Here is a 20625-nt window from a genome sequence, read left to right on the forward strand (position 1 = left end):
CCCCGGGTGCCTTGGGCTCCGCAGTGACAGTACAGAGACTCCCTGGGACTCTCTCTCCCTCGCTCTCTGCCCGTCCCCTGCTCGAGCTGTCTCTCTCAAAATAAATAAATAAACTTAAAAAAGGTAAAGAATATCTAACTATATGCCATTTACAAGGGACCCATATAAAACTTGACGATATTTGAAGTAGAAAAGTCGAAAGTACAAGGATGGAGAAAGATAAACTGTGGTTCTTAGCCGGTAATTTCCCGAAAGGGAAAAGTGTGCTAAAAATATACTTCTAATGCAGATACTTTAAGTGTCTCGCAGTGTCTGTTGTATTACAAGAGCTGGATTACAGGCTTAGAACCACAAGCTCCCCAAGTTTATGTTTCTTTGATGTTTTACCGTACGTGTAGTTTATGACCTCAGGCTGTCAACACAGCCCCAGAGCAGTCGGGACCATGGATAGTGTTTATAAGGTGATAATTTATTTTACTGCTGTATTTGCAATATTTCTCTCTGTCACAACAAACTCATTTCATTTAATTGTTCAATTAGATAAACTGGATTTAATACCTAATTGCTTACGAGAGCTCAAAGTGTGAAGAGGGAAGCTTTAAAAGCTTTTTGTTTTTTCCTGGTATGAGACGAAGTATTCTTTTTTAGTTCTCTTGTTAGAAATGATTTAAGTGATCTTTTTGACTTAATGCTCTTTCACATTTAACGGGAGCTGTTGCGGTACCTTCCATATAAATCCTGCTCATGGATAAAGGAAAAAATGCCAGTTTAATCTTTTGATGAAGAGTGCTTGCACATTTTCATCAGAGGGGTTTCAGGCATTTAATAAATATAAGTTGAATGAACGGGGAGGAAGGTTTTGAACCGGAGAGAAGGTGAAGAACAGTGTGCGGAGCTGGAATTGGAAGGTAGGTTTTCTTAAGATGGAAAATACACTTAAACCAAATATGAACTTGGGGCGCCTCGGTGGCTCAGTTGGTTAAGCGTCCGACTTCGGCTCAGGTCGTGAGCTCACGGTTCGTGAGTCCGAGCCCCACGTCCGGCTCTGTGCTGACAGTGAGGAGACTGCCTGGGGTTCTCTCTCTCCCTCTCTCTGCCCATCCTCCCCTTGTACACTTGCTTCTTCTTTCTCAAAAGAAACAAATACACTTTAAAAAATAAATATGAACTTGACAATATGTGTATAGACAGAGAGCCGTTTTAAGAAATGGCTTCTTAAGAAAAGAAATCCATCCCCAAGCTTTCACCTATGGCTAATTCAAAAATATACCACTAACCGAGTACCAATTCTACTGTGCAATACTTATACTTCATGATGAGCTGTAAGTTATTTTGAGATGTGGACGTTGAATGACAGGATAGGATGTGCACTGGTAAATTTTCACACCAGCCGGGTGTGAAACATACAAACTCATGCCTCAGCAAAATGACAAGACACGGACCTTATGGGCCAATAGGAATGGCGGAATCTGTGAATGTTAACTCTATGAATTTCTGGCTTCTACTCAGTCTTCTACTCATATATGCTGAAGAGTGTGGAAAACGATATTGTAAGTCAGAATAATCCTGCATACCACTTACTGTCAGAAGATGCTAATTTTGTACTAATTTCCTGAAATGTCAGCAACGGATACTGATAAAGATATAATCTAGATGCACAAATTGATCTTTACTATAGGAAGAACATTGATTTTCCCCCTCCTCATAATAGAGTACATAGCATTTATGTGTAGGGAATTCACTTGAATTACTCATGCGTCATCCAATATCAAAATCACTGGCCACAAACAGATTCTTGGTGCTCACCTTTAGGCCCAGGTACCCATCAACTGTTAGATACTGCTAGAATAACACAGGTTTTCTTTTTTTTTTTTTTTCTTTTTTTTTTTTGGGACAGAGAGAGACAGAGCATGAACGGGGGAGGGGCAGAGAGAGAGAGGGAGACACAGAATCAGAAACAGGCTCCAGGCTCCGAGCCATCAGCCCAGAGCCTGACGCGGGGCTCGAACTCACGGACCGCGAGATCGTGACCTGGCTGAAGTCGGACGCTGAACCGACTGCGCCACCCAGGCGCCCCAACACAGGTTTTCTTAAGAATATTATTTTGTCCTCTCAAGGACCAGCTAAAGGGCGGGCTGTCACTAGCCCCATAAATTATTTATGTCATATCAATTAATCTCCAGCCTTTGTACCTTACGGGCTCATGGACAATAGGAATAAGCTGTGCAGGTGGACAAGACCAGCACGAGCAATGATGTTTCGCTACGCAGCTTTCCTAAAGTGTCCCCAGGATTTGTTCTAATCAGGGGTAGTAAGACAGCAGACATGGAAAGGACTGTCATGAAGGAAGACGCCTGTATTCACAGATACCTAGAAACAGAAGGCACAGCACACGGTCAAGGGGGCGCTTACGAGGCAGACACGGAGAGAGGGCTGACCGTGGCCCAGAGCCTTGTTTGGGGTTTTTGTGGGAAGGGATGGGTGAGGCGGGGTAGGTATGCTGAATAAGGATTGGATAGTTTGAACAACATCAGTGAGCTATGGGCTACAGAGGTGGTTCCTAGTTGTCTGGTCCTTGGTCCGGTGGAGATATATCGACTTGCTGTGAGTTTGACAAAGTGAACGACTAGGGGTATGTGTTCCAGATTGGTTGGTTTGTTTATCAAAAGTGTGCTCACAGGGGAGTCATGTCCTATTTCTTGGAATTAGCGAGCCCCAGGAGATGTAGTTTTTCCAGGATCAAGGCCCACATGCCAGAGCATCAAGAATACTGAGAATAAAGGGTGCCCGGGTGGCTCAGTTGGTGGGGCGTCCGACTTCGGCTCCGGTCACGATCTCGTGGTTTGCGAGTTTGAGCCCCACATCGGGCTCTGTGCTGATAGCTCGGAGCCTGGAACCTGCTTCGGATTCTGTGTCTCCCTTTCTCTCTGCCCCTCCCCTGCTCATGCTCTGTCTCTCTCTGTCTCTCAAAAATAAATAAATGTTAAAAAAAATTAATAGAAAAACGAATACGGAGAATAATAAATTATAGTCGATGCAGCAGCCTTGTCTTGGTAATTAGGCTAAAGAAATCTAAGTCACTATTTATCTGTATCTTTTAAAAAACTAATATAGCAGGGGCATTGGGGTGGCTTAGTCGTTTAAGTGCCCATCTCAGTTTGGGCTCAGGTCATGCTCTCATGGCTTTGGGAATTTGAGCTCCACCTTGGGCTCTGCACTGGCAGTGTGGAGGCTGCTTGGGATCCTCTCTCTGTCTCTCTCTCTCCCTCTCTGCCCCTCTCCTACTTGCACTGTCTCTGTCTCTCTCAAAATAATTAAATAAACTTAAAAAAACTGTATAGCCATTGGAAAGTTATCCACATAGGTCAGATCGCCACCAGGTTGTTTTTGGTAGCATGTTGACAGATTAATTTCCCCTAAAATAAAACTCTTGTAAAAGTCAAAAGAAAACAAAGGGCTGACACAAGTGACAAGTCATTAGTCAGATTAAAGGAAAAAGGAGGAATATGAAATAGTCCTGTAGCTTGAGTATTTTGCATGGTAAATGGGCACAAGGGTCCTTCCCAGAAATGGGACAAATCTGGAAGATGCTTGACTGATAAGCAAGGTAATGAAAAGATTATTTTGGTGTTTTTGAGTGAGAATGCACTTGGGTTTGGTGCAGACATGTAAAAAAGCTGTCTGGGATATTTTAAAGATCTAAAAGCTTCTGCAGGGAATTTTCCAAGCTAAGGACACTTAAGGCTTAGCTTCCTGTACAGATAACTTAATGTGACACAGAGGGAGAGACAGACAGCCATGCTGGCATGGGGTTAACAGAAAGTAAGCCAGGAAACACCCAGGCTTCCGCTAATGGAAGGGAGTCATAGAATATCCCTGGTCCTTACCTTCCTCATTCTCAGTATGAAATGGTTGGGACGAATAATCTCAAAGGTTTTATCTAACCATCGTGCATGTGCGCATGCACATGTGCACACACACACACACACTCACGCACACACACACACAGCCATCACTGTATCCCTGAGATGTTGCCTTTTTAAAATAGATTGTTAAATTAAAATAGATGCTTTTGAATGGTGAATTAAGCTTCATTTTGGATGTTGAGTTCTCGTTTTTTTTTATTTTTTATTTTTTTAAACTTTTTTTTTAACGTTTATTTATTTTTGAGACAGAGAGAGACAGAGCATGAACGGGGGAGGGTCAGAGAGAGGGAGACACAGAATCCGAAACAGGCTCCGGGCTCCGAGCGGTCGGCACAGAGCCCGACGCGGGGCTCGAACTCACGGACCGTGAGATCATGACCTGAGCCGAAGTCGGCCGCTTAACCGACTGAGCCACCCAGGCTCCCCTGGATGTTGAGTTCTACAAGACTTATTCTCCCTACTCACGATGCAGACCTTATATTTTGTGGGTGAAATCTACTTTAATGCTTCATACATCTGTATTTAAAGGATTTCCTGGGGACTGAAAAATGTAATTGGAAAAGCGAGTGATTTAATCTATTCAGTTTGTAACCCCATGCTTCTTAAAAAAGTATGTCCCCCACCAACATTTCTCATTTGGATGATACAAACTGGCATGCATCGCTGGTCAAGGAAGGTATTAAAGAATACTCCTTTTAGGCAACAAGCATTTCCTATAGGTCCTAAAAATGGCCTGGTCATACCTTAGAGGTATCATCACCTTCATCTTCATGCACTGAACTAGACGGGGAAGGAGTTGCAGACTTGCTTCCGGGTGGAGATGGGGAGTTGTGGGGGACGCTGCTTCCTCCCATATTCAGGCCAAGCTGAGCACTTAGCTGTGACTGGTTGATGGTGGTCAGCTGGCCATGCTGCATCATTCCTGGCTGCTGCCTGATGTCTGCAGGCTGACCCCTTGGTCTCACGGCTGCCATCTGAGGGTGGGAGCTATATTGAGTTCCTTCTGGATTCCGTATATCTTGCATCTACCAAAAACAAAGATGGGAATCATTTTTCACAAACATATTTCCAGAAAAAAAATTTTTTTTTAATTCTTTAGACTTCGAAAACTCTGTAGAATGTCTTGCTGAACTATGCATATTTCCACCTCAACCCCCAATCCCTCTCTAGCATAGAATAACCCTAACATATACATCACCCTAAAGCCACTGTTACCAAAGAATAGAACTTGAGAATTCAGTCAACATCCCATTTCATTACTCAAGACCTGATTAATTATATTTACTTTCTTTTTTTTTTTTTTAATTTTTTTTAACGTTTATTTATTTTTGAGACAGAGAGAGACAGAGCATGAACGGGGGAGGGGCAGAGAGAGAGAGGGAGACACAGAATCGGAAACAGGCTCCAGGCTCTGAGCCATCAGCCCAGAGCCCGACGCGGGGCTTGAACTCACGGACTGCAAGATCGTGACCTGAGCCGAAGTCGGACGCTTAACCGACTGAGCCACCCAGGCGCCCCTATATTTACTTTCTTAAAGACATGCAAACATATATCATTAGTAGATATTTATGACGTAAGCTTCAAAAATGATGCTTCTTAGAGTCTCAAAATTATATAGTTATTAGTGATTACAGCATTGCAGCCATTTGTGAAACACTATTTCTTTTATTCTGATCCCTTAAGAAAAGTTTTGCGAGTTAAGTGTACTACGATTCTTAGTTTAATTCTATACAGGCTAGTTTTGGCTAAAATGATCTACTAACTTCCAGACTCAGAACACTACAGGCTGGTATTAACCAATTGATTAATTGACTATTGCAATGGTTTGACTGCACAGTCAGATTTGAAAGTAAAGCTCTAAAGTTGCAAGGTCACCATATTAATCCATTATGCTATCTGGGTCACTGCTTTTTAGCCTTAATGAGACTCACTCTTGTAATTCAAGCAATGAATTTTGTCTCTGCAAGGATTAGAATTAAAAGCATTGGAGGATGAAGCTCTTAACGTATCTAGAGGTCAAATGTGTTGCATTATGAAATCCATAAGTGGATTTCACTTAACGTTTCTCTGACATTTTCAAACTTAAACTAATGAGTATTTTGCCCTGCTTATAGAAGTGGCTCATTTTTTTCACTCTGAGGGGAGTTGGGGAGTTCATGCAGGTAGAGGATTATAAAACAAGAGAGGGGAAAAAAGAAAAAAATGGAAAAAAGAAGGGCAATGAAGAGGCGTATGGTTAGTTACATTTCAGAACTGAAAAAATAAAATTAATAATGATATCTTTTCCTGTTTCATTGAAAAAAAAATCCCACATGGTGTCAGAATGGCCCATAATTGCCTGTCAGCATATGTTCCCATGACACAGAAATACTGTAAAGGTCAATTAAATTACTTAGCCATAGGCTTCTTTTTGTTTCTTTTGGTAATAAAATCATTGTCTACCAATGTCGCCTAGTCGTTTTACCAACCTAGTTAGATCTATCTGAAACTGAAGGTGAGACTGCAGAGGTGTCTGCTTGCATTGGAGGGGCAGAGTGAGAGGGAGGCACAGAATCCGAAGCAGCCTCCAGGCTCTGAGCTGCCGCATACAGCCCGACGCAGGGCTCAAACTCACGAACCATGAGATCGTGACCTGAGCCAAAGTCAGACACTCAACCGACTGAGCCAGCCAGGTGCCTCCCCGCTTTTTTTCTTTTTTAATTTTTTTTTAATGCTCCGACTTGGTTCCATGTATCATCCTACACTCTGGCTCTGGCATCCAACACTCGTGGCAAAGGCTTAGGTCAGCCCCATGGTTTCGTATTTGCTGCTCTCCAGCAGCAAAAATCAACATTTTTTCCAGAATTTAAACTGTATTTCTCCAACCCTACTACTTTTTATGTACGGCATCCACGCTGTCTCCACTCACATTTACTAAAATGTTTTCTTCTCCCTTCATAGCTGTTCGCGTCACTTACATAATTTGATCTTCCTTATGAAATCATACTAGCTTTAACAGATACCCTTGAAATTGTGCCATTAACAGAGGGTATCATAAAAATCGAGGCCACTTTTGAAAGTACACAGAAGAAGCAGTCTATACTAGGTGGCTTTTCTTTTTCTTTCTTTCTTTCTTTTTTTTTTTTTTTAATATGGAATTTATTGTCAAATTGGTTTCCATACAACACCCAGTGCTCATCTCAACAGGTGCCCTCCTCAATACCCATCACCCACCCTCCCCTCCCTCCCACTCCCCATAAACCCTCAGTTTGTTCTCAGTTTTTAAGAGTCTCTTATGCTTTGGCTCCCTCCCTCTCTAACCATTTTTTTTTCCTTCCCCTCCCCCATGGTCTTCTGTTAAGTTTCTCAGGATCCACATAGGAGTGAAAACATACGGAATCTGTCCTTCTCTGTATGACTTATTTCACTTAGCATAACACTCTCCAACTAGCTGGCCTTTCAAGCCTACTTTCTAATGTTCTGGAGTCCTACTGTGTTGTTTTTTTTTTTTTTTTTTTTTTTCAGTAGCATGTAGAACACTCTCTTATTACGGGCACAGAGTTGTGGATGTCCATAATGGGACTGTCCTATCCAGGGCAGCTTCCTCTCCCCAACCCAGCACATGTTCACACATACACATTTGTAGGAAGACACATTTTTCTAGCCTTGTAAATTTAAAATGTTTATTAGCGGGGTGCCTGGGTGGCTCAGTTGGTTGAGCGACCGACTTCGACTCAGGTCATGATCTCACAGCTTGTGAGTTCGAGCCCCACGTCAGGCTCTGTGCTGACGGCTCAGAGCCCGGATTCTGTGCCTCCCTCTCTCTCTGCCTTAACCCACTCGCATTCTGTCTCTGTCTCTCTTCAAAAATAAATAAACATTAAAAAAATAAAATAAAATAAAATGTTTATTAGCGAAATCCTACCTTAACTAAATCATCTTTCCAAAAGTTTTTGACTAATTGATAACTTTATTTCTCCTTCATATAAATCCTGTTACAAAGCATGACGGTTTGTAACCTACCTGTTTGGAGCCCACTGCTTCTTACTCTTTCAGAAATATTGTGGTTTTAACATGATATTGCAGAGGATGATTTTTAAATTGACCTACATACAGAGTTTCAGATTTATGACTACAACCAAGGGTCTTCAATGGCCTACAATCTCATTTTATGGCACCTATGTCCCCCACCATCTTGTAATCGGTCTACTTGTTTTCTCGTTTTAATGAATGTTGTAGACAGGCCTCTGAATACTACAATTCGTATTCTCACCTTTGTTTTATGAGTGGAGGAAGGTGGGCATCACTAAAGTGGGGTAAAGAATGACTTTAGGTAAGGACAATGAAGTACTCAACAGGGTACCTCTTTCTCAGCAAACTCATCATTAGTCCGAATATCATGTCACCATGATATTAGGCCAGGCAGGCAGCAGCTTTAACACTGACTCAAAGAATAATTTTCCTGTGTGGAGGGCGAAAAGCACAAATTGGAGAGCACAGCCATCTCTTCAGCGCTCAGATGCATTTAGGAATGTCAGATATTAACACCCATTTCCATATTAGGATTTCCATTTTACCTTGCGCTCACGGAAGTCAGTTCAGTATTAATCATTGCCTAATGTATAATATGGGGAAAATTAAACTGGATGGAGTCTGATTATTGACAAATAAGATTAATTAGTTAGCTCATGAAGGTAAGCAAATGTTTTGATTACTGGTTTCCTTCTAGAAAGATATTGATTGACTACGGTCTTAATGCCAAATATAAAACTTCGCCTCGCAAAATATTATTTCCATTAATTTCCAGCATTTTGAACGTATTGTGAATAGTTCACTTAAGGCATGTTTAATAACAACTGCTCTTCTCTTTGATTCTTCTTGACTCCTTCGTTGACTTCTTGTCTTCCTACAGCTCTCCCCACCTAAACTATTTCCCAGCATTCTGCTTGAGTCACATTTCGTCCACCCCAAAGTTTCCTTTCTCCAACTGGTACTGTGCGTCCAGTTTCTGTTGATGAAACCTTCATCCTCCCTGTCATCCCTACTCAAAATGTTTTAGTCACTTTTGATTCTTTCCTTTCCTATCAGTCTTGTGAGTTCCACTGAGTCTGCTCAAAAAGAATGCTTCCATCTGCCTTCTATTCATGCCCACACCCATTCATGTACTTCATGAATGCCTTCATCACCTCTTCACTTGCAATGGTTACTAAACTAAAAAGAATCTCTTCGCATCCACCCTGAAGAGTACCGCAGAATCACTCTTCATGAGCCACAGGCTCAAAATCTTCCCGATGATATCTGCCTGTCAGATTACATCCAGACTCTTCAGCGTGTCATGAGAGGTGCCGAATAAACCATATGCCCTGTGACTATCCTTCACACCTTTACTGCTCAGCCAAACCCAATTAATTGCTCCTCTTTGCCTACGTCTCTCTCCCTTGAGCGTATGTCTTTGGCTGTGTTGCTCTTCCAGCATTCAGTAGCCATTTTTTGAGCCGTTGCTGTCAGAAAAATTTAAAAAACGGTTAAAAAAAAAAAACCCCAAACTTTGCTCAGTGATCTGTGGTTTGTTCAGTACTTTTATCTGTCAAGCGTTATTATTCCCCTTTGAGGCAGCCCTATAGAAATGGCTGCTCTGTACAAGTCTATTGAGGATAATAGAGTTTAAATGATCTCAGGTCTCTCTACCAACAAAGATCAAAGTGGAAATGAAATCTGCTCTACATATTTGTGCTTTTCTCAATTCCATAATGCGATTACCATATTGATACTATTTAAACCTTAAATATAGTTTAAAGGCAAGTTCAAAAGCCACTTCATCTACAAATCTTCCAGAACCTTCTTCTTCTGAACTGCTAAAGCATTTTGTCTATACTTTCTTTATGGGACGCCACTTGTAGATTTCTTAGTCTACTATGTATGTATCTCCTAGACGGTATTCTTCATTAATGTGCTTTTCACATTAATGTGACTAATGTGTTTTTCAATCCCTCACGAGATCTCTCTTAATTAAATTAGGCATTCCGAGTATTCAAAAAATATTTGCTGAGTCAGTATATAAGTGAAGAAATGAGTACTATCTGTAGAAACCGACTAACCAGTTTGATGAGTTTTCTCTTTTTCCAGTGAGCTTCATCTAACATCAGTCCCGATTTGAATAATGTCTGTTTCCCTTTGTGGCAGAAACCCAACAAAGGGCACTTCCGAGCTTCATCTGCAACTCTGTTGGGCCATGTGACTGCGTTCTGGCTAATGAAATATAAGTGAAAGTATTGTGTGGGTACTTCCAAGAAATGTCCTTAAAGGGAAAGGCTCACCGTCCTTTGTTCTTTCCTGCTGGCAAAACTGTGGGTGCGATCGCTAGAGCTTGGGGGAAATGTCTTGAACCAAGAGGCATCGCCTTGAGGACGTTGGCGGCACAACAAAAAGATGTTTGAGTGTTTGATTATTCTGAAACTACAAGACCCTGGACAATCTACTTACTGTGGGAGTCTTTAAAGTGAAAGGAGGGGCGCCTGGGTGGCGCAGTCGGTTAAGCATCCGACTTCAGCCAGGTCACGATCTCGCGGTCCGTGAGTTCGAGCCCCGCGTCAGGCTCTGGGCTGATGGCTCGGAGCCTGGAGCCTGTTTCCGATTCTGTGTCTCCCTCTCTCTCTGCCCCTCCCCCGGTCATGCTCTGTCTCTCTCTGTCCCAAAAATAAATAAAAAGCGTTGGAAAAAAAAAAAAAATTTAAAGTGAAAGGAACGTAAATGTCTGTCCTTTTTAGAGTTCTTGTCATTTTGAGTTTACTTTTACGTGAGGTTCAACCTAATCTTAACTGATAGACCCTCATGGATTATAAGCGCAAAAAGGCAGGGTTGGAATCTCTTTTGTTTACTAGTGTAGCCCTAGTATCTAGGACAGATCATGGCAGACCATAGGTATATATAATATGACATATTTCTTGAGTGACACTGACTAGATGTTGAGGCCAGGTACAATTAAGATTAATGATGTGGGCTTCCCATGAGCAGCATTAGACATCTTTGATCTTTTGGGAACTTCGTTTGCTAACTTCTCAGGACTCGAGCATCTCCAAGCTACTTTCTGATGTGTTTATTTCTCATTTTGTTTATTTCAAACCCAGTGAACTTCATTTTTCCTTAGCTAAAAGTCCTTGGTATTGTTAGCATTTTACTTTTGAATGGCTCTTAATATCTATCTTCCCTTTGGGGAAACTCAATCCACTGAAAATGGGTGCTAAATTTCACTTTTCTTGAGAATCACAACTGTTTCCTTAAATTTTACAGTTTGCTACTGAGGACTGATGTGGTCCTACAATTACGGGAGCTGACAAATGTCAATGAAAATAATGGAGGAGGATTACAACGATGAAGAGAAGATGTCAACGGAGTTCTTTCAAAACCTTTTTTCCATGAATGGAGAGCAAAAGCTCAGTTAAAATCACTTAGGAAACCAAAGCAGATACCGTGTATTCTCCCTCATGACCTGCCTTGTGATCCGGGGCTTGGTCCTAACACCACGCTCCCCCCCCATTACCGACAGTGTTAAAAGCTCCAGGTTGAGGACAGTGCTCTAGCGGGAGACCTCGGGTATACTATTTGATACATGTTCCAGAATGCGTTAGCACTGTCTTCTCCTTGGATTTTCTTTAAAGGGGCGGCGGGGGCGGGGGGGGGAATCCCAGGTAGCTCATTTCAGATTATTTTTAAAAAATGAGCAACGTTCTGGTGTAGCAGCCATACCCAAAGACAAAAACCAAACACTTGGAGCAACGCATCAGTGACTGGACGGTGTGAAGACTGCACACCCGAACGGCACCGGAAGAAAGGAAGGCCTGCATTTCAGTGTTTGAGACCGTGTGAATTCACCATCCTTCCAGAGTCTGTTTTCTTCTTTCAAATGTCAGCATCCCTTCCCGGCCCAACATGCAAGCCTTGAAAGCTATCATTATCTCTGCCTCTAGCCGACAATCCATATCAAAACAGTTGTACACATAAAACCCTAATGACGTCTTGGCTCTCTCTGCCCTGATCCAGCTGTTTGAGTGAATAGCAGTTGGTGAACAGAGCCTGGAACATGGGGAGCCCCGAGGCCTTATTTGCTAATGTGGTTTACCAGCTGCTGCTTTCTGTGGTCTTTGCCGGCAAGGCCTGGACGTGTGCCAATTGCAGCAGGAACAGCAGAACGTGAGGAATCTATGAAGCTCGTCCATTTACCCCTGTCTGTCAGCATTTGATACCCTTCACCGTTGAGCGCTTTCCCCGGGGCTATGAGGGGACCCTGCTGGCTTAGGCTGTGGCAAGGGCTTACTCTCGGTTCTATCAAACACATACCGTCCTTAGCATCTAAAGAAAAACTTCTGAGCCTGCTGTTGGTAGTACATAGAGCCTTACATGATCAATCAGGCCAGGAAGACCAAGTAGTTCCCATTTTTCTCGGGAATAATGCACTCTACGAGTATACGAGAAGAATGTAAATGTTGGTATTATTTAAGTTCCCAATTTGATTACATATTTTTGCCAGGGATTCAATTAATATGTAAATGTATACACCAGAATGAATGCGTGGCTAAATTTAATAATCAAATTTCATGTATTATTTTCCTAAGTGCATATTCCAAGAGAGAGCTAAATTATTTGTTGTCCAAACAAATTAAATAAATCGTTTCTAGGTGATCTCCATGTGTGTTCTATTTATTATTTAGAAACGTGTAATTTAAATAAACTTCGACAGTTTTGCTGTTAGACTTCTGACATTGAACATGGATAATGTCAAAAGGGGAAATATGGAAAATACATATGCAAAGCACATGCTGTAGTTTTAAAGATTAGGAAAAGTGAAGTTCAAAGGCCAGACTGGATATTTTTATGAACATGTATTTTTATGTTCAATATTGAGTCAGAATAACTTGATGGAATAGAATTTTCTTCCAAAAGACAATGTGAATAAACAGGGCTCAGATTTCTTCACAAAACACTAAAATGGGATATTTGTAGTTTAGTTAGGGTAAATAGTAATTATAAAACTAATTATCACAGGAAAGCAAGAGCTCTGGAGTACAATTCATTAGATATTTGCCAAATGGAAAGACATAGCGCTTTCTAGAACCACCATCATAGGGAAAGATGAAAACTACCTCAGTGAAACAAATGGTCAAGCCCATGGGAACTTCCATAACGCCTAACCTTCCTCCTCCCTCAGACTGGGGTCTCTCCCTCATTATGGCCTCTTCCATGAATGGGACCCTTATCACTCAAGGGATTTGATGTGTTGGAGGAAAACACCATTGAAAGTTTTAAAAGTCAGGGCCAATAATTATACTGGCTAAAGATCATTTCACCAATCTTCAATTTAATCAATTAAATTTGTGTATGCTTTCCCAGGCATGAACCAAAGATCAGATGCTAAAGGGCAGATAGCCACAGTGGGGGTGTGTGTGGGTGTGTGTGGGGGGGATCCCCAACTTCTCAATGTCCTCATCGTCTTTGCCAGGTCCTGCCCCTGTGTAACCAAACTTGACTTCTATTTCTGTCACACCTGCTAGATCTTAATTGCCCTTGTGTGTGCGTCTGGATTGATCCGTACAACCAACCGGACAAGCAACTTTACGCCATTTTTAAAAATTCCTTTTTTCTTCCTTTTTCTAGATGTGAGGCAGTGTGCCATCGTAGAGGGGACCTTGCTCATGACATCATCGGGCTGACTCTGAATTGAATGATCTATCTTACTTTTAACTGAATTGCCTCTTGTTTTCCACCTCTAAACTAGGGATAACGATTTTTCAACAACAGCTATTTATTGGTGCTGACTCTGTACCAGCCACTGCAGTTGGGGCCACGTTAACAATGGCGAGTGAGCACGCTGAAATCTGTCCTTACGCAGCTCACTTTCAAGAAGGGGAAGTGTACTGACCTTAAATGCTTGCTCGAGGATGGGTTAAAATAAAGACTATGAAGATGTTCTGTCAAATGTAAACCTATTTTTGACCACCCGGGTCACCTTTAGTGGAAGATGGAGATGTCTACCTTTTGGTATCCTCTGGAGTCAACTTTCCTCAACTAGTCCTAGTTCTTGGTGAGCCACTGACATAGTTGTGACCAGGCATTCTGGTAGCCAAAAGCTTGCATCCGTGGAGATCGTCTCCAGGATAAGCTGGGCAGCTTATGTCAGAGAGCACAGGGTTTCACTGTGAGAAAGTCAGTAGCCCAGATAAAGGTTGAACTTATAACCCGGATTTTAATAGCTTCCCAGTCACAGCTAACAGGCTAACTGGTAGCTACAAAGTTCAAAAAAATTTAAATGCGTAAAAAGGTATTCCAGGTCACAGTATACTCTTCTCTCCCATTAAACTCTGGACATATAATCCCCTCTTTGGATCACAACCTTGGCCAGAAGGTTATGGGGTATAGTGACACACAGTCGGCAAGATATTTTTCACTCAAATTGAGGCATCCATTTCTGACTGCTTCACGCCAACACTATTCGCCTCCTACTGTTACTGTTAAACTATCAACGTCAGTATTAACAAGCTGACATTGTGCTCCAGTGTGCCCTTGACGGGACTCTTCTGTCTGGCTCAAATAAAAGAAACATGCAAATGTACAACAGGCAAGCTTGACTCTTAATTGGCGAAGAGCATCTCTCATAATTCCAATTAATGGCATACGATGAAGACCGACTAAAAGCTTTGTCTCATCCGAAAGGGTTTAGGAGACCATCTGGTCAACTCTCTGGTTCCCCAAATACCTGAGTTGGTAGTACACCTCTGGTAAAAGGAGTCTATGAGTTGGCACTGGGTCTACCTATGATGAGAGTCGATGAAGCCCTTTATTCGTACAGATCGCGCCTTTCCTTTTGCGTCTGCACTACGAAGTGGACGCAGCGCTTTGTTCATGGAACTATAATCTTATATTAAAGTGTACTCAAACATGCTAATGTCTGTTCACATCTCTCCTTTGATGTGCCAAAAGAAGGGACTGAATAATGCGCCTTATTTTCAGAATACTTTCAAAGGATTGCGTGCATGGGAACAAAAAGAATGGATTGGAAAGATAGGTGGCAAGAAATTTGGTAAATGCTACGAGACACGCCCTATGGGATCTGTGGTTTATCTACAAGAAATAGCTCTGTGTATTTATAGCATCACAAGTCAGCTGAAATGGTTCTTTATACTATATTTAAACCTGAAAATTTAACTGAATTTCATACTTTCCACTGCAATGTTAATGGGATGTGAGTAAAAATGGAGATGTCAAGTGGAATATTGACTTCTTAACATCAGTTCAGAAAGTGACATTTGAGTTCTTTTAGAGGCTCTTAAATCATTAGATACACATGACATTCACTTAAAAGTACATCTCAAGAAGCAAAATTAAAACCTTATATTCTGCTTGGGCCCGATAGCTTTCTTATGCAGAATATTTGTATGTTCCTAGGTTATTGGGGACTTGAAGAAAAGTACAATTTTAAATTAGTATTTTATTATGGAAATCTTCCAATAATCCTTTTAATAATGTATTATAAAACATTTAAAATAGCATGAAACCAAGATAGGAAAAGGCTAGAAATCCTCTCCTATTGAGTATAATATTAATAATTTGGTAAAATCAGTCCAGGAAAATTACCATGTCTTTCAGTTCCTTTAAAGTGTCTGACTCTGTAAGTGACCTTAAGCTCCTTTAAAACAATTAAAAAATTCAAATATTTGGCTGCCAAAATTTTATAGCATGTTACATAATGGGATGAATATCGTTATATACAGTCTTCATAATTGTGGGTATACCTAATTTCGTTAATATTAACATTACTCATTTATGCTTTTATACACTTTGAGTTCTATAAGGTCAAGGTCTCAAAACTAATCATGAAAACTAGTGACTGCTATTCATGCTAATATAATAACCCTTTCTCTAAAACAACTGCCAATAAATTTCATTATAAAAAGCTATTAAAAGGGTTAAAAACCTATTAAATGTCAAAGAATTTGCCTGACTCAAACTTCTAATAAAGAAAGAGAATAGGCTTTCTTTCTGAATTATTTAAATCTTTACTGACTGTGCATTGAACCATGAAATTAGAAAAGTGTTATTAGGAGTGTTCTCTGGTTTTTATAAAAGTTGGAGCCCAGAATGTATCAAGCCACAGTCTTTAACTAGACTAGTTAAAGCAGTAGGTTTTTAATCCCAAATACATGGCTTCTACTGATATAAAGGTCATAATTAAAACTCTATCCTGTAACTTGGTGATAATGAAATTATTATTGGAGAGGCAAACATGTTCATTTAGAACATATGAGCTACATGTTCTAATTTTAATTTGGACAAATGTCTTCAATTTTGTGCATCTCTCAATGTCCGCTAACATAGAGCCACACAACCAATAATTAGGTTTTAATAGTGACTAATTTTAAAAACACTAATGTTAACAATTTGAATTATCTACCATTTACAGGTTTAACATCTACAAAATCTATGTTGAAGTTAGGTAATTACGGCATAAAGAGTTAAAATGGATCACAATTCTGCATGATTATAACCCTGTGTGATGATGACATAAGTTTAGGTATCAGTTGAGTGGCTCAGTCGGTTAAGTGTCCGATTCGTGATTTTTGTCTCAGATCATGATCTCACGGCTTTGTGGGTTCAAGCCCTGCATTGAGCCCTGTGCTGGCCGTGCATGGCCTGCTTGGGATTCTCTCTCTCTCCCTCTCTCTCTGCCCCTCCCCCACTTGTGTTAGCTCTGTCTCTGTCTAAATAAACTTAAAAAAATTTAGGTATCAATTATAAAAAATAGCTAATATATCTTTCCCATTTTAAATCTATTTCTCCAGGAACTGACGCTTAGTACAACTGATTTAAACTGGTCGATACCTGACACACAGATAACTGTCCACAGATCAGTCTCAAGTGCTCAGTGATAGCCTTTGATAATTGTGGTCTTAAGTTCTTTTGTTAATAATATCTAACACTTACGGGTCCTACCTGATATACTAAGCACACTGCCTTATTTAACCCTCACAATAACCAGGTGAGATCATCAGACCCACGGAGGACCAAAGGCTCAGTGAGAGGATCACTCAGCTATCCAGTAAGTGAACCAGCTTATATTGGTCACAAGCTGCCTGATCTCCAAGCCTGTATCATAACCATGACACCTGTGCTCTGGATCCAGTATATGTACTGATGCGTTAGATGTTCTTTTAAGAAAGTTTAGCTGAAAGTGCTTGCTGGGGAAGGTGCAGCTAGAACCTAGAATGACTGAATCCAATGTGCTGATGCTTTGGGTAGGAAATTCAGTCCGAAGTGTTTTACTGAACACTTACTCTGTGTCCGGTACTATGATAAGTCATAGGGGAAATTAAGGCAGATAAGACTGTCCCTATGATGGGAGAGCTCACAGGGTAGGGAGACATACTATAATAGTCCGAGGGGATTAGTTGCCATAACCAAAAACACACCGCCATAGGATTGCAGAGGAGAAAGGGTGGTTTCCGACTGCACTGAAATGTACAAATGATGTTGCAACAAGGAGTCTGTCTGTAATGCATTGAAACTGCTGTGAGCACCACTGGGAACTAAGAAGGCTTTTAAAACAAAACACACGAACAAAAGCAGAAACAGACCGATAAAAACAGAGAACAAGCTGATGGTTGCCAGAGGTGGAGGCGGGGATGGGCAAAATGGGTGAAGGGAGTGGGAGCTACAGGCTTCCAGCTATGGAAGGAACAAGCCACGAGGGTACAAAGCACCGCACAGGGATTACAGTTAATGGTGCTGAATTGGCGTTGCGTGGTGGCAGACGGTAGCTACACTTGTGAGCAGAGCACGCTGTCTAGACTTGTCCAGTCATCACGTTGAATGCCTGAAGCCAAATGACATTGTGTGTCAACTGTACTTCAACAAAAAATGTTTTCAGTATGTTTGTTTTAGAGAGGGAGAGACAGTGCCCGAGTGGGGGAGGGGCAGAGGGAGACAGAGAGAGGCACAGAACCTGAAGCAGGGTTCAGGCTCTGAGCTGTCGGCACAGAGCCTGACGCGGGGCTCAAACTCGTGAGCTGCAAGATCGTGACCTGAGCCGAAGTCGGATGCTTAACCAACCCAGCCGCCCCAATTAAAAATGTTTTTTTTTTTTTTTTTAAATAGGAAGACTTTGGAACAGTAGAAGTAAGTGGGGATTGAATTCTGGGGGCAATTATTACGGACACTAAGATACATCATTTGGGGAGCCTGGGTGGCTCAGTCGGTTAAGCGTCCGACTTCGGCTCAGGTCACGATCTCACGGTCCGTGAGTTCGAGCCCCGCGTCAGGCTCTGGGCTGATGGCTCAGAGCCTGGAGCCTGCTTCCGATTCTGTGTTTCCCTCTCTCTCTGCCTCTCCCCCGTTCATGCTCTGTCTCTCTCTGTCTCAAGAATAAATAAACGTTAAAAAAAAAAATTAAAAAAAAAAGATACATCGTTTGATTGTTAGATGGTCTACTATACTTGCTCTATTTTCATAAAAGTAATGATTTATGTAAGATAATGTGAAATAAAATTGAACAAACTAAAATAATTGTGTGGCTTTTCCACTAAATTCAACCTTAACAATTCAACACACAATCAAATCACATTTTTTAAAAATGTGACTGAGGGTAATCTGATGGTTTGATGCCTGCTTGAATTGTCAAATGCTTTATCTTCTAAATTTCAGGATTGCTAGAGACTTTGTCTGTAGTTTCCAGACTATCTGTCAATATATATTCTGAGGTATCCAGTTGTTCTAACTGAAAGAAGCCAATAAAACACACTAACATTTGGTGCTCCATTAGCAGAGACCATTTTTCAGCCCCTAAATATGGGCCCACAGTTTCAAAAATAATGTGGGTTATTACACCTGCTCCTAAATCACGTTATGGGCACACCAACAGTAGTCATTTTGATCCAGATCTCTAGCTACAAATGCTGCCCCACAAATTATGCTTTCTCAGAACAACTGACTCAAACATTTTGATCAAAACTTTTCTTTATATTGCCCCACTCGTCAATCGGTGCCATTCACTTCTTAGTGACATAAGTGATCCAGAAGGAAAAAGAAAAACAAAACACTTTGCAAGGGAGGGAAGAATGCACGAGGCTTCCTGTGGTCCAGGCTGGGCTCATGGATTAATTATGTGAACGCTTCACAACTCTCTGAGACACAAAGGAAAGAGTACAAGGAACAGAAAACAGATTCACAGTGGGGAATGAGCACTGAGTGGACCTCGTCTGCTTAAAGAGATGTTTCCTTTCCCTTTAATAGTAAAAGACTAAATGGATGCTTGATGGGTTTATGAGGGCTGGTATCAGGAATTTGGAACAGAAAAGATCTTTCTGCACATTGCATTCAATTTTTGATAAAGACAACTTTTTCCACCTGCTTATTAATCATTAAGTGGTGTCTCTCCCACTTGTTCTCCGTGAGAAAATGGATGGCTGGGACTCTAGGGAGCCACTGACCTTAAGGCACGGTAGGGGGCGCATTCTCAGCCATAGTCTGTAAAGAATTCATCCACATGAGGGTGATGAATCTGTGTTAGATTATAATCATTCTGATGTGTGCCATGAAAAGGAGGCTATCTTAGAATAAGAATTCAATTAAGTTAGCAGTAGCTGTTAATATTCATGCCCATAATCCGGGTAACATAATTTTAGTAAAATGTCTAAAAATTCCTAGGAAAGCAGGGGTCCTTTTTCATTGAAATGTAATTTAGTGTCTTGGTATTTTGTTTTGTTTTAATTCTTGCTGAAAACTGTTCTAGAATGCCTTTGCCCACTTTTCTGCCCCGGGGTAAACATCGATTCTAAATGAACTGTAATAAATATTCTTTTTATCATGAATCTTGAAAGATTTCAAGAGCATGAGTTTTTCTCTTAAGAATTTCTTTGCTATTTTGTGGTTGTGGAATGTTGACTTAACATTTGCTGATTGGTGGACATACCCTTTCTAACAAATGCATTTCTGGCCTTTCAGGTGCTTTGTGCAAAAAGAAAAGTAAGATAAAATAAAGTGACAGTTAGCCGAGAAGCTTGCTTGGATGGACTCTTGTTAATAGTTAATGTAGGTTTTAATCTTCCAGGGGGACATTTTTAAAAATTAGAAGTAATATTCAATTTGTTACTTTATTATCTCATTTCCCAAATTTCAGTAATAGCATTGACATATTTTAACAAGAACAAACAACTACCATCACCTTGGATAAAGCCTAACATCTCTTTTGAGGCTAGATCCATATACTAAGAGAGCTATATAATCAATAAAATCCTGTACTGTAAACATTTACTTGCATATAGTTCTATAGAGATTGCTGTATGAGACTACTATGCTGATGAACCGCAAACATTTCAAGGCCACCAGCATAAAAATTACTTACTATGAAAACTTGTGGCAACAAAGTAACTGATAAAAACAGCTGTTGTATTAGAATTTACTTTTGAACACATCGACTTCTATTCTTTCGATTCTTTCCTTATACAATGCCATGGGAGAAGCTTAGGTACATTTTTTCCCAAAATTATACCCTGCATTCTCAAAAAGTGTTAATTGGCAGAATGGGAGTTTGGAATATAATTAGAATCTTACTGATTTGTCAGTTTTATATATTGATTCTTGCAACTCTGCTGTCCTTCATTCCCTGATAAAAAAAATAACCCAAATAACAGTGCCAAATCAAGTAGCTGTTAAGAACGTTAAATGTATGTGC

General features: G+C 40.8%; 1 protein-coding gene across 3 annotated transcripts in view; it reads right to left on the reverse strand.

Moving 5' to 3' along the window:
• The window catches only part of TOX (thymocyte selection associated high mobility group box), a 309777-nt gene that overhangs the window by 44095 nt on the left and 245057 nt on the right, over positions 1–20625 (reverse strand). For all 3 annotated transcript variants that reach the window (XM_058699652.1, XM_058699651.1, XM_058699653.1), the window contains one exon: positions 4670–4951. In XM_058699652.1, coding sequence (XP_058555635.1) covers positions 4670–4951 — 282 coding nt within the window. The remainder of the gene's footprint in view (positions 1–4669; positions 4952–20625) is intronic.

Source organism: Neofelis nebulosa, chromosome 14 (assembly GCF_028018385.1).
Source record: "Neofelis nebulosa isolate mNeoNeb1 chromosome 14, mNeoNeb1.pri, whole genome shotgun sequence".
Lineage (NCBI taxonomy): Eukaryota > Metazoa > Chordata > Mammalia > Carnivora > Felidae > Neofelis > Neofelis nebulosa.